Consider the following 15,634-nt stretch of genomic DNA (forward strand, 5'->3'; position numbering starts at 1 on the left):
TATTGAACCACAGCAACCATGCGACAGTGTGTTAATTGATTTAACCTAAGTCTGGCTCTCCAGTTTGTAATGGATTTGTAAAAGTCACATTATGAACATAATATGAATGGATTTAATCTGATGCGTACAGAGCAAGACAGAGAAAGAGAGACCGATGATGAAGGCATCAAATGAGAATGGGAAGCAGACTTTATAGATACAGAAGAAGCATGATAAGCCTGACACTGTTAGATGGTGTTATGGACAGTGATAGTGGAGGAGGAAGATAGGAAGAATACACCAGGGACAGCAAGCAGCCAAGTGAGTGAAAGAGTGTATGAACGGCAAACAAGATTCACCCAGACGTCGTGCCGTGGGCCTCTCTCTTTCCATCTTAACTGCAGGAGGGGCTGTAATTAGGCCCAGTGTGCTGCTCTAAGGTCCATAATGATAGATCTCTGTGAAAGTACCAGCGTTCCCACCGCCCGGTCCCCGATCAGTATTGGTGGAAAGTTGCTGCTTCCCCTCAGCATCCGATCACTGACCCCCGCCCTGCTCTGATGGGCAGTTACTATAGCAACACTGGGCTGGAATCTCCTCTCTGGTACCCTGATTTAGATAGTGTGGTATGTGAGAACTGATGGGTCGCTGCTTATCAGCAAACACAAGAATTGTTTCATGAAGATGGCAAACTGTGTGATGAATTGCCTTGGTGTGAATTCTAAACAACTGCTGTTAGTGGAGAACTGTTTGGGGTTCACAAGATGTTCCTTCTGGTTTTCATGTAATCAGTTCATGTGCACAAGTCTGTCTTTACAAAAAAAATTACAAATGTGATAGTACCATGGTACAGTGATGCATCAGATTGAGAAACCTAGGTGCAGAATGAATATTATTCAGGGTGTTTACATTGTACAGTACCTGTCAAAGTTTGAAAACATTACAGTACATGTGTTAATGTAGTTTTGTGAACAATTATTAAGTTTTGTGATTTAAACTTGGGGTATTTGTGTGCTATAATAATGATAAAAAATCTGTCATTATTTACTCACTTTTTAAAAAAAATGTTTGCCATATGGACAACTATTTAATTCATGTTGTTAATGTTGTCAAATGTAGCAACAAAATAATAAAATAAAAGATTTTCTAAATTGACAAATAAGACAAAAGTAGATTTATAAAAAAATACAGCAAAACAATGACATTATTACCTTTTTGTAATATTTAATATTTGATAACAATAAATGTTTAAATAATATTTGAAATATTTAAACATTTTAGTTACTTATATTGAATCCTAATATATTTTAAGGTAATCTATTTCTGTCATGGCAAAGCACATTTTTTAGCATCATTACTTCAGTCTTCAGTGTCACATGGTCCTTCAAAAATAATTCTAATATGCTGATTTCTAATATGCTGAAGTTTTTGAAAACTATGTCTTCATTATCGTCTCCATGTAAACAACAACTTTTTTTTTGTAAAAACGGTGACATTATGCGCATGTGTAGTAAGCTCATGCATGTGTATTATATGCTCACAGGGTGTTTCTTCACAAAGTTACATCGCAAACTACAGATCTGGTATCCATTATAAAGGCTTTTTAGTTATTTTCGCAGATCCGTGTTAACGCTTTTAGTACACCGTATAAATACACAAGCATACCCTGAGTAACCAAGGAAAATAAAATAAAAAAACACAAGAAAATAAACAAAACTGGTGGAAACCCACCCAAACATACATAGATCACCCGTGACCCAAAACTGAAAACAGTTGTGCTTAGGGATGGGTATTGTTAAGATTTTAATGGTATTAAAACCATTATTAACCACCTCTTAATGATATTGCTTATCGATCCGGTACTTTAAAGCAGCACCAGGTAGGTTTGCTCTCGGGGTCCCCCTACAGTTGAGAAACAGTATTGTCCTTTACTACTGTCATCTCAGTAGTACTTTCTACTTTCACTACTTTCTACTTTCACTACTTTAGTACACTACTTTCGCTCAGCTAATGAGCGGAGGCTTGTGGTACCATCACAGAGAGGCATGAAAACCCTCTCTAGAACTTTTTCTTTCATTGTTCCTGGTTGGTGGAATGATCTTCCGTCCTCCATACGCACAACAGAATCACTCGCTTCATTCAAAAGACAGGTAAAAACTCATCTCTTCCATGAGCACTTAATCTTACATTAAAAAAAAAACTTCTTTCCTCCTCTATTTCTCTTTTCTTCTTCCCTTTTCTGTTTTTTGCTACTCTGAGCGGTATACAAATCTTGGTGTTTGGGGCCCTTTTTGTGTTTCTTTGCCTCTTCTTGACGGATCGCTTCCTGTTCTCCTGAGTAAGTCGCTTTGGATAAAAGCGTCTGCTAAATTCATAAATGTAAATGTAAATGTCATAAATTCTGTCATCCTACATCAGGGATGCTCAAGTGCATCTGTTGACATGACAACCCTGATAGCCCTGAACACTGCAGGAGGAGTTCACATGCAGTTGTTCTGCTTGCGTCACGTGTGAATGTCTTCATCCCAGGTTCCACGGGCATATGTTTCAGCATATCATATGAATATAATTTCATAGGTTTTATTTTTTTCAAACACCAAATGATCACGTTTACAAGCCAGCGTCATTATAGTAGCCTAGTCTATTGGTTACCCTTTTACAGAATCTATATGATATACTTTAATTCAATGTTTGAGTGGTAGGTAATATAACCATATATCATCAAAATTATAATATCAAGCTACCATAGATGAATCTGCAAATTAGAAAAATCGAATTGCATTATAGCTTGAGGCAAGACAAATAAACAAGACATGACTATAACATCCGGCAAACAAACGATAGTTGGGCTCGCATGTCCGAATTTAAGGAAGTGTAGGTGGTGGTGGAAGTGGCGTATATGTATATGCCACGTATAAGTATTTTGTAGTTCTTTTTGTTCTTGGGTTACTACCCGAAACCTGAAGTTTAAAAGTAAAGTTAATTAAAAACGATACAGACCATTCAAGCTATTGTAAGTTGATGTATCATCTCAAAAGTCTTGAAAATATATTATTAAGGATAAAAAGTTACCTGGTGCTGCTTTAATAGTATTCTTATTGGTTGTTTTTGTTATATATTTTTTTAATAAAAAAAGCCTAATTTAAAAAAAGTTTATGTAAGATTGTGGCCAAAACTGGTACTGCAATCACTTTCAAATGACTGTAGATTGGTGTATCCCCTCTCCCCCTCCCCCTGACTCGAGGTTGCCAGATCCAGCAGGAATATTTGTAGCTGCAGCTGAAGTTGAAGTTTTGGCCACAATCTTACATACACTGCCTTTAAGATAGACTTTGCGGGATAATGTATATATAAATAATACAACCCCAAATCAGAAAAAGTTGGGACAGTTTGGAAAACGCAAATAAAAAAAGAAAGTAGTGATTTCTAAATTTACTTTGACTTGTATTTCATTGCAGACAATATGAACACAAAATATTTCATGTTTTGTCCGGTCAACTTCATGTCATTTGTAAATATGCATCCTTTCCTGTCATTCAGACCTGCAACACATTTCAAAAAAAGTTGAGACAGGAGCAATTTAGGGCTAGTAATGAGGTAAAAGGGTTAAATAATTATGTGATTTGAAACAGGTGATGTCAATAGGTGATTGAAATTATGATTTGGTACAAAAGCAGCATCCAAGAAAGATCTAATCCTTTAGGAGCAAAGATGGGCCGAGGATCGCCAGTTTGCCAACAAATACGTGAGAAAATTAATGAAATGTTTAAAAACAATGTTCCTCAAAGAAAGATAGGAAGAGATTTGGATATTTCACATTCAACAGTGCATAACATAATTACAAGATTCAAGGAATCTGGAGGAATTTCAGTGCGTAAAGGACAAGGCCGCAAGCCTAAGCTGAACAACCGTGATCTCCGATCCCTCAGGCGGCACTGCATCAAGAATCATCATTCATCTATAAGGGATATCACCACATGGGCTCTGGACTACTTTGGCAAACCTTTGTCAAGTACCACAATACGTAGTTACATCCACAAATGCTAGTTAAAACTGTACTGTGCCAAAAGGAAGCCTTATGTTAACAGTGTCCAGAAGCGCCGTCGACTTCTCTGGGCTCGGAGGCATCTGGGATGGACCATCACACAGTTGAAATGTGTACTGTGGTCAGATGAAACAGTATTTCAGGTATTTTTTTGGGAGGAATGGACTCCATGTGCTCCGGACCAAAGAAGAAAAGGATCATCCAGACTGTTACCAGCAACAAGTCCAAAAGCCAGGGTCTGTCATGGTATGGGGTTGTGTCAGTGCCCTTGGCAAAGGTAACTTGCACTTCTGTGAAGGCACCATTAATGCTGAAAAGTACATAGCGATTTTGGAGCATAATATGCTGACTTCAAGAAGATATCTTTTCCAGGGACGTCCATGCATATTTCAACAAGACAATGCAAAACCACATTCTGCACACATTACAAAGTCCTGGCTGTGGAGGAAGAGGGTACGGGTACTTGACTGGCCTGCCTGCAGTCCCGACCTGTCTCCAATAGAGAATGTGTGGCGCATTTTGAAGCGCAAAATGCGACAACGAAGACCCCGTACTGTTGCCCACCTTTAGACTTGTTTGCAGGAAGAATGGGACAAAATTACACCTGAAACACTTCATCACTTGGTGTCTTCAGCCCCTAAACGTCTTTTAAGTGTTGTGAAAAGGAATGGCAACATTACAAAGTGGTAAATGCTTTACTGTCCCAACTGTTTTTGAAATGTGTTGCAGGTGTGAATGACAGGAAAGGATGCATATTTACAAATGACATGAAGTCGATCAGACAAAACATGACATATTTTGTGTTCATATTGTCTGCAATGAAATACAAGTGAAAGTAATTTTAGAAATCACTTTTTTATTTTATTTGCACATTCCATACTGTCCCAACTTTTTCTGATTTGGGGTTGTAAATAGTAAGTGTATTGTCTAAATTTCTACTTTAAATTACTACTTTAATGGTTCTTTATGGTCTTTGTCCTTTTTTCCCTGAAATGGGTCACTGTATGCTATTCATTGTATACAAAAGAGTAGTGTGAATGCTGCAAAATAGCAATTTTTTTTGTGTTCCCGAAAGGAAAACATGCGGGTAAATGATGAAAGAAATTTAATTTTTAGATAAACCATTTCCATTACCCGATGTGTAACCATATGGACACATATGAAACTGATACACAAACACATTTTAGTGTGAGTTTTTTAATTACATCTAACACTTTCTTCTTTGTCTCACTCTCTTCAGGTTGGCTGCATGAGCTCGGGAAGCGGTTGGAGTCTCCATACGAGGAGGTGGGCATGGAAGCGGTCAACAGAACACTGAGCAGTGGACCGTCTTTGCGGAGCATCTACATCGCAGCGCTGTACTTCACCCTCAGCAGCCTGACCAGCGTGGGCTTCGGAAACGTCTCTGCCAACACAGACGCAGAGAAGATCTTCTCCATCTGCACCATGCTTATTGGAGGTGTGTGTGTGTGTTTGCAGAAAGGTTGAAGTTTAGGGAGATATTTTTAAATATATCTGGAGGTAGAACAAATTTGGATTATCATTAGGATCCAAAAACTGGAGGCTGTATGTGTCTGCTGTTTAATAAGAAACTAAAAATGAGGTTGAATAGATGTTTGGACAAGCCAATTTAGAAATATTGGAAAAAGTTAGTTGTAGATATTTGTATAAAAGTTGCCTGGCTATCATCAGACCAAGCTCAGTCTTTTAAGATTGAACATTGTTCTGGGGAGTCTGCTCTGTATTTTCTACTGCACAAGAGGCGTGATTGACGAGCATAATTCAAGTGAATCAGTACACAATTGGATAGTCCTTTAACCAATCAGACCACAAGAGGCGTGATCAACAAGCATCGATCCATCACTTTTCTATCTTTCATTGTGTTATACCCACCAATAGCCGGTCATGTGGATAAGCCAATCTGTGATTGGTTACCACAAATGTGTAACAGAAGCAAGATAAACTAATGTACAGGTTTCCAGACTGAGTTGCAGGGTGAAATTAAATCGCCGGCAGATCAGGCTGGGTTTACCCAGTCTAGTATAAAAGTGTATATAAAAAGATTGTATAAAAGTGTATATTTAGAAATTAAATAAAAATGACAATTAAAACAATAATGCACAAGATACAACAACATCAGTGTCTGCATAAACCGCTGCGTTTACATATGTTTGTGTGTCATTAAATAGGATAATATGAGGTAACGCCAGCTGTTGGCATTCAAAATTCATGGCCTTTATTTTGTAAAATGTCACCATTCGCCATGGGGCAGTTCTGCTCCCTTCCCAAACATACAATAATACCCAATTACACACCCCAACACGCATGTACACATTCAGTCATCACCTGTGTATTACCAGAGATCTTAGAGAGACAAGAGCCTCTAAAATAAATACATATGTTGGATTTTTACAAAAAAGGAAAGGATCCATGCTGATCACTTTGTCATTTACCTAATTATATAAATAATAATTATTATTATTATAAATAATTAGGGCTGTTGATTCCTTGAGTACCTTGATCACATAGTCATGTCATTGTTAAATCACATGTTTGTCAAAGACTACATCCAGATCAGATTCAGAACAATGATCAAAACACAGACTGGGCAGATCATAGTCTTATCCTGGATCAACATTTCATTCAGTAACATTAGGCAGTTTTATTTTTATATGCAGATTAATTTTGGTGATCGCGTTATTTTGCAAATGCATGATTACTTATGATATTGCTTGTTTCTGCAGGTTCTTCACATGTGTTTTGTTCAGGAGATTCTGCATAAACGCTACATGATACAGTACTCTTTTAGAAGATGTATAATAGCGCCCCCTACCATATAACAGTGAAAACTGCAAGCCGGAAAATTCTGTCAACTGCAGGAAAGCATTTTCTCACAAATTATGGAAATTTTCGGCAATGCCGTGTAAGGAGTTAAACCCATGTAAAAAACATACTATAGTATAGTGCTGTTTTGAATTCACAAAGGCTGCTATTCAAATAAATTGAATAAATGCATGCCCTGTAGTTTTAATATAATTATTTACAGTTGCAATCAAAATGATTCAACCCCCCAAAGACTAATATTTAACAAAAGTAGGCTTTTCTGAAGAAACTTTAAAATGGAAAAATGCATGCAGATGATAATATTTCATGACGATGAACAATTGCAATGTCACATGAACATGTCCACGATAGAGATGATCGTTGAAACAAACAGATGTATCATGTGGCTCCACCCTTTGGGGTGGGGAGCAGCAGCTCATTTGCATTAACATCTCATTTTTCTTCAACCCAAAAATTGGCATTTTCAAAATGGTATATTAAATGATCTGAAACTTCACAGGCACACTCTGGGGACACATGAGATATATATTCGATCTTGTAAAAAAGGGGCATAATAGGTGCCCTTAAATGCATCATGGTAGTACAAAAATGTTTATCAGCTGTATCAAACTTTTCCGTAAAGTTAGCTCTGTCCAGGTGTTTTAAACTCCCAAAACGAATGACATCACATTTCAAATTTAATTTTTGTTCTTCGATATCCCTAAGAATATCTGCGTAAAATGGTGCTTTACATGAACTATCATTTACAGGTGTAGAGCGTGTTTCAAACTCCATCTCTGAACAGTGGCTGAAGCATTTCTATTGTGAAGAATTGGCTAAATATTAAAGATTAAGTAGACATTTGAATTAAATGTTGTTTGGCCAATTTAAAAAAAGGCTTTTGATCTGCTGTAAAGTGTAAAAATATCACCAGGCCATTGGGGCCTTCTGCAGGAATTTGTTATAATGCATAATGCACATAAGAAAATTGTTTATATGATGTATATTGTGTTCTTTGTTGTTCTATTAAACCATATGATTACTGGCTTTTGATACTTTATTGGAAACAAATTGCCTCATTGTTATTATATATGTATTTTAATAAATCCTAAAGGGTTAGTTCACCCAAAAATGAAATTTATGTCATTAATGACTCACCCTAATGTCATTCCTCACCCATAAGACCTCCGTTCATCATCAGAACATAGTAATTTAGTCTCAGAGCATATGCAGTGCCAAACTGCTGAAATCACGTGACATTGGCAACCCGAATCATTGATCGATTCACTGATTCATTAACCGTTTTAATCTTTTTGGAGGAACACGGAAGAGAAGACAATGCTGAATAAAGTCATTGTTTTTTATATTTTTGGACCAAAATGTATTTTCGATGCTTCAAAAGATTCTAATCAACCAACTGATGTCACATATGGACTACTTTGATGATGTTTTTATTAGCTTTCTGGACATGGACAGTAAAGTGGGCATAGACCACATATGCTCTGGGACTAAAATATAAAATATCTTAAACTGTGTTCTGATGATGAACTGATGTCTTATGGGTGTGGAACAACATTAGGGTGAGTCATTAATGACATCAATTTAATTTTTGGGTGAACTAAAGGCTTTAAAGGCTTAGGTTTTTGCTTAGGTCTATCTTTATTACCACAAAAAAAAGATTAATCTATTAATCATTAAAATAATCAAACAATTACTCGATTACCAAAATAATTGTTAGTGATAGCCCTAAAAATAATTGTATCCGTCTTTTGATAAATATTTTATTTTAAATGAAGCTTGATTTATTTTATTTTATTTATCATGGACATTTAATATTTTTTTTTATAAAAGCCACGTTGACCATTTTGAATTGACATTTTCAACTTTCAAGAGAAAACACCATGATTTCTTTGCTCATTCAAATCTGTACATTCATACATATGTGTCGTTATGTCTTTGGCAGCATTGATGCATGCTCTGGTCTTTGGTAACGTGACGGCCATAATCCAACGCATGTACTCGCGCTGGTCCTCTTACCACACGCGCACTAAAGACCTAAAGGACTTCATCCGTGTACACCACCTGCCCCAGAGCCTCAAACAGCGAATGCTGGAGTACTTCCAGACCACCTGGTCCGTCAACAACGGCATTGACTCCAATGAGGTAAACCCCACGCTTCAGAGAGTATTACACAGCACAACTGAATCATTTGACGATGCGGAATTCCTTGCAGCTGGACTGTGCAAGACGAGCCAACTTTACAAGAATACAAGAGTAGTGTGCTTCCCAACTGCACTCCAGTTTTATGAAATGCAAGATATTGGTAAAGAACATTCAACTTTAAAAGTGACCTCTTCAGGGTTTTATTAACTCTTTCTTGTTTTCACGTCAAGAACTTTCTACCTGGTAATGACTAACAGAAATTAAAAAATATCAAATAATGATCTAATTCAGGGGTTTTCAAACTTTACGATGCCAAGGACCCCCAAATATGATGCACCTTTATGGGGGACCCCCTTAAATCCATCTATATATTTTAATGTATAAAAAAAAACATTTAAACTCTTAGATAAAAAGTAAGTGTGACATTTTAAAGCTACACTTTATTCTTAGCTAAAAACACTTAGTTCTTTCAAAAATATATGTGCTCATTAATGTATATTTACTTCTTTCAAGTAATAAAGTATTCTCGTAATTTTATAAAATGCCATTGAAAATACATACGGGTGAGGGATTCGAATGCTGGTCGCCATGTTGCCCCTCCATCTTGAAAGTACATTAACCAAAGAGGGACATACCCGTAAATTCAAGCTTCGCCTTTCGTGTTTTAACACTCGATGGCACCGTGTGGAATGTGAAGAGGGGGATTGCCATGTTAATCTTGGACTAAATCGGCCACCGTAGGAGTTAAAATGAAATCAGAATTGAGAGGAACAGAAACTATTATTCACTGGATGGTCATATACCTTAACACCGCTAGATGGGGGAAAATATCACACAGCTTTAAATACAGCATTGTTTCCAAATTTAAACTGGATATACCTAATGTTGGACGCATAAATCTGAAGAAGGTGTTCCATTAAAAATTACTTGTATACGCAATCTTCACAATAAATGTATGTACCGGTAAGCAGCTTATGAACCACATTAAGAATTCTGCTCTACAAACCCAGTAAGCAAAATAAAGGGGACTATAATGAGAAAAATTCACTAGCAAGATACAAAGCAAACATACAATTCTGAAAGGTATGTATATGGAAAACAAGGTGAGAAACATTTAGAAATTAAACAGTTAGATTGTTTGCTAGACTTTATCCATTTTTGGTTTGTCTTTTAATTATCTGAAATTTTTCTGGGGACCCCTTAGAACCTTCTGGAGGACCCCTGTTTGAAAACCCCTGATCTAATTGACCAAACAATTTGACCAATGCTCACACATTAATTGATTATCACTTTTTTAATGTTAACGGTATCTTTGGTTTAATGTATTGTATAGATACATTTTTAAAATAACAGATATTCTTTATCTATCTAGAAATTACATAGTTAACCTGAAGTAAAGATTATGATGACTATAATAATAAAACATTTTTATTTATTGATTAGTATTTTTTAAATTAATATTAAAACAGATATTCTTAAATATTATAAATGTAAATATATAAATTATGGCTGTTAATAATGAATATTTTATTGTTGGAGTCTTTATACATCAAGTCTCTTCTTATCTGCTAATTAATAACAGAAACATCCTTTAAATAATTATAGATAAGCCGATACACTGATATAATACTGTTCCAATACTGGTCCAGTATTCAAACTATATTTGGTTATTAATTCTTAAATAGTTAATTAATGTATTGTTTGGATAATTATTTTTCTGATAAATTAAATATAATGAATTGCGTATTGAGAAATGTGTAGCTTAAAAGTTAGCCTATTATTGTTTATTAATATTATTAATATTTGTATTGATAATATAATGGCTGTTCTATAATATTATTGTAATTCTCATGCAACAATATTCATTCCATAATAAATTCTGAAGATATTGTTAAAATCTTATGATAATTTTGTATTATTGTAACAGTATCGGAAATAAACAAATGTAAAAAATAATCTGTATCAGTATGCAATAAAAAATAATATTGACTAATGTCTAATGACCATATTCACAACATGAAAGGTTGTATTCATGGTATCAAGTCCGAATCTACATTTATAATGACAATGTAAAGAATAAAAGTAATTTCTCTAAAACTCACTAAATATGTTCTGCTCTTGACTAAATAACTTCAGTACATTTAATAAGGATTAATCTATATGTAATTCATAACTTATGCAGGGCAAACTGATAACAATGTATGTATATGTTCTACTTGTTAAGTTGTTATACAGGTAGGAAGAGCACGGGTACAAATGAAATGTATTATTAATATGGGTTTATGTAAGGATTTATATATAATTATATAAATAATTATATATTATTCCGTACTCCGTAATTATATATGTACTCCGTACATTTTTTACTAAGTAATGTACTTTAATAAAGTAACATACTAAAGCCAAGATCAAAGGATCAACTAAGACAAGTGTAATTTAGATAGACAATTCGGACACTTGAGGAGTGCGCTCGGTCCTTGAGCCCAGGACTTTATTCCAGAGTAGAGAGAAAGCGGGGGGAAATGATATGAAATCTAAACACCTTGCTAAATCACAGATTTATGAATAATAGATGGCGAGGCTGATGGCCGGAGAGCAGGAGACAGAGAGCGAGGGGAAAAATAAGGGATGTGTTCTGTGAGTGAAGGGGAGAGTGACAGATGCCATTCAGTCAGGCTGAAGGATGGTTGCATATATGGATGGATGAGCAGAGCAGATGAAGGGTGGCAGAGGGCAGGAATGAGGCATGGCCGGAATACTTCCAGTTTTAGTTTTAAAGGTGATTTTTTTTTAAATTGATTTTAATGCCAGTTTAATTAATGTAATGTCCTGTTACGCAAATTTGAATAAAACACAATATTTATTTTCCTCATGATGTAAGTATCTGTTAACTACACCTTTCTTATTCCTTGCTCTTTTTCTCTCTCCTTCCTATACACTCCCCCCAGCTCTTGAGAGACTTTCCAGATGAGTTGCGTTCGGACATCGCAATGCATCTGAATAAAGAGATCCTAGAGCTCTCCGTCTTCTCCTCTCTGAGTCGTGGGTGTCTTCGCTCTCTCTCCTTGCACATTAAGACAACGTTTTGTGCACCGGGCGAGTATCTTCTTCGGCAGGGAGATGCACTACAGGCTCTTTTCTTTGTCTGCTCTGGCTCCATGGAAGTGCTGAAGGACAGCATGGTGTTAGCCATCCTCGGTCAGTTTACACAAACACACAGCAAAGCTTAAAAGGCTCCGTATAGTTTTATCATGAAGGGAAAAATTACTGCCTCTCGTTAAGTGAAGACTTTAGGGCCCATGTGTTCCTACAGTAGCCAACAAATACTGCTCTCTGTGAATGGTCACTCTCTCTGTGAGTCTTCACACACACAGCAGGCTCATAGGACAGTGGACCTAATGTGTGAAAAAAATACAATCCCGTCATCGTGTTAGGTCCTGCCTGTGTGCGTGTGTGTGGTTGTGTGTTTGTGTTAATATCACCTTATGAGTTCTGACAGGAAAAGAACACACACTATCTTTCTCATCTTTACCTCACACACTGTCTCCACCCTGCTGACAATGGAAGGTCTCTCTGACATTGAGTTCTCGGGAAGGTTCAGTTTTTTTGTGCGTACATGTGTATGTACTTTTGATACAGTGTGTTTTTATGGAGACATTTTTATGTTTTGTTCTATTTTATACATTCCTCTTAGAAAGAATCTCGTAAGGAAACCCATGGTGGATTAGCTCTCCACTTAAGCCTGCATTTTGACACTGACTGAACACTCCTGTAATTCCCTAGTGATATCTTACAAAATATTCATGGGTTTTTGCATCTTCCTGTTTCTTTGTGTGCTCCTGTGTGACACGTCCAGGTAAAGGCGACTTGATTGGTGCCAACATGTCAGTTGATGACCGCGTCATAAAGACAAACGCTGATGTGAAGGCTCTGACGTACTGTGACCTGCAGTGCATTAATCTAAGGGGTCTGTATGAGGTGCTCGACCTGTATCCTGAATACTCCCACCGTTTTGTGCAGGACATCACACACGACCTCACCTATAACCTGAGAGAGGGACAAGAGAGCCACGTAAGACATCACATGACCACTGTGTTGTTATATACAATCATTTCATTTTATTGATTTGTTAATTTATTTTTTGTTGTTGCCTGTACCCCTTAATGCATCTTTGTAGCAGTAAAAGCCTCATCTGATTATGTTCATTGATTTCATGGACCCAAGATTCACAGACAGACAGACAGACAGACAGACAGACAGACAGACAGACAGATAGATAGATAGATAGATAGATAGATAGATAGATAGATAGATAGATAGATAGATAGATAGATAGATAGATAGATAGATAGATAGATAGATAGATAGATAGATAGATAGATAGATAGATAGATAGATAGATAGATAGATAGATAGTCGCTTTTTGTTCAAAATGTTGCCCATATTTAAACCCATATTTAAGTGTTTCATAAAGCTAGTGTTTTTTGGGTTTTTTTAAGTAGCGGGTCAGCTCTTTCTTTTGATATGCTTAGATATTCATAAAACAAAATATTATACGGGCCATTACATTTTGTGAAAATGATCAAGAACCCTGGCGATGGCTGGCAACTTAAAAAAAAACGCAGGGGGTGAAAGAGTTAAAGGGACAGCAGCCTAATAAACTGTTGCCTTTATATCTTTATTATTAAAGCTGCAGTCCATAACTTTTTGCACTCTAGTGGTTAATAAACAGAACTGCATGCATTCTTCATCTTGCGGAAGAACATTGTAGCCGGATCTACTTCTCTCTGTTAATGTCTATGGCTCCTCCGCAGCGGTACCTACCAGTCTGGCCTGAAATAGTCTCAATATAAATACTTATTAAAAGTGTACCATAATGATTCAGGGTAAGACAAAAACACGGTTTGGAAAATGGATTCATGTTGTACATTCTCATATAATTTTTGTAAATCTTGAACACAAAAAAAACTACGGACAGCAGCTTTAATTAATTTATATTTAATCCATACAGTAACGACTATACAGTGTTTTTATTTTTTACATTTGATTCCATTTCTGTAGTGTTTCTTAAGACACTTGATGAATAAAATTAGGCTACTGTACCTGAAAACTTAGTTTATTTAATTGTCATATTTTTATATTGTATTTGTCCAATTGCTTATTTATTTTCATTTTATTTAAACGTTTTATATTCGAAAAAGTTTTTTTGTATCAAATAATTTTATTTATGTAGATACTAGGGTTGAAACGGTTATAGTGACCCAAATTATCAATATTATCACGGGTTTTGTTCAAATGAGATAAAATGTTCAAAAAAAACAGATGCACAGTTTTTGCAAAAAACTTTTTGCAAGTTTTATATTTGAAAATCAACAAACAACAAATAAATCAAGCAGCTCTATGCACTTTTTTCAAGCAATATTCTATTCTGTGGGATTTCTTTCCTTATATTGGCTGTCGTCAATAGCACCACATACTGCATAAATAATAATTTGGTGTAAATATAATCTCTAATATTATCTCTATAAATATGTTCAAGCAATATTCTCATCAGTGTCCTATCAGCTATGACACATTTCAAACTAGCATATGTTGTGTACGAGCCCAAACAACATCTTAGTAAAATAAATCATCCATATTTTTATATGATTTGACAGTTTATTTTATTAAATATCAAAAATCCAAAAGATGTGCATTATACCCGACACCTAGATTAACACTTTACAGTCAGTTTTATACAAATGGTGACCTTCTTCTGGCATGTTCTGCTGCAGACAGGGTTACCAGAGCATCTTCGATTAATTTTCCCTCAGGACTTTTGTAAAAGCCAAAATATGGCCACACCTCAGATGTGGTCCTTTTAGAAGGCTGTAAAATCTCCCGGTGCTGTCACTTTTGTCATTTCTTCTCATTCAGAAAACAGTTAGTGTGCTGCGCACGCCTGCACCAGACTGGATAGGATTTACCACGAGTTTTCAAAATCGTGATAATCACTGATGGTTTTAATGATAATTAAATTTTAAACAATATTACTAACCGTCAGTACATTTTATCGTGGTTTATTATAAAACCAGTAATCGTTTCATCCCTAGGGACTAAGTAGTTCTCCTATTTTTCTAAGGGCTCCCTTGCTGTATTACTTTTATTACAGTTATGAGTGTTGTGCTAATTTTGTCCGCTATTAGTACTGTGTATAATGTGCTTTTTTGTTTTGTTAATATTTTGTAATAATCTTGTTTTAGCCAACTAAACGTCTGATGAAAACTTTATTTGTTTATTCATCGAAAACGTTATTTTTCTCAAAATTATAATTTGAGAAATGTAATTTTTTACATTTAATCAGAATTGTTGCACTTTCAACAATCAAGAATGGCGACCCATACACATGGTTTATTTGACCTAGTTACCTAGTTTAGTTTATCTAGTTTATTGATTTATTTTTGAGAAAATATGTTTTTACTTCCACCAAAACCCCACCACCAACCACAATGAAATTTGTCTTATGATATGGGTTGACTAAAATGGGACGAAAAAACTAAATACATTTCAAGATTTACAATTAATTCAGTGAGATTTCTTTCTTCTAGAGCTATTAACCTGTCTATTCCAGTTAAATAAGAAATA

At 35.6% G+C, this 15,634-nt stretch overlaps 1 protein-coding gene across 2 annotated transcripts in view; it reads left to right on the forward strand.

Moving 5' to 3' along the window:
• The window catches only part of kcnh8 (potassium voltage-gated channel, subfamily H (eag-related), member 8), a 74,967-nt gene that overhangs the window by 45,878 nt on the left and 13,455 nt on the right, over positions 1–15,634 (forward strand). For both annotated transcript variants that reach the window (XM_067426333.1, XM_067426334.1), the window contains exons 8-11: positions 5,265–5,483; positions 8,811–9,010; positions 11,959–12,208; positions 12,867–13,081. In XM_067426333.1, coding sequence (XP_067282434.1) covers positions 5,265–5,483; positions 8,811–9,010; positions 11,959–12,208; positions 12,867–13,081 — 884 coding nt within the window. The remainder of the gene's footprint in view (positions 1–5,264; positions 5,484–8,810; positions 9,011–11,958; positions 12,209–12,866; positions 13,082–15,634) is intronic.

Source organism: Pseudorasbora parva, chromosome 19, assembly GCF_024679245.1.
Source record: "Pseudorasbora parva isolate DD20220531a chromosome 19, ASM2467924v1, whole genome shotgun sequence".
Classification (NCBI taxonomy): Eukaryota; Metazoa; Chordata; class Actinopteri; order Cypriniformes; family Gobionidae; genus Pseudorasbora; species Pseudorasbora parva.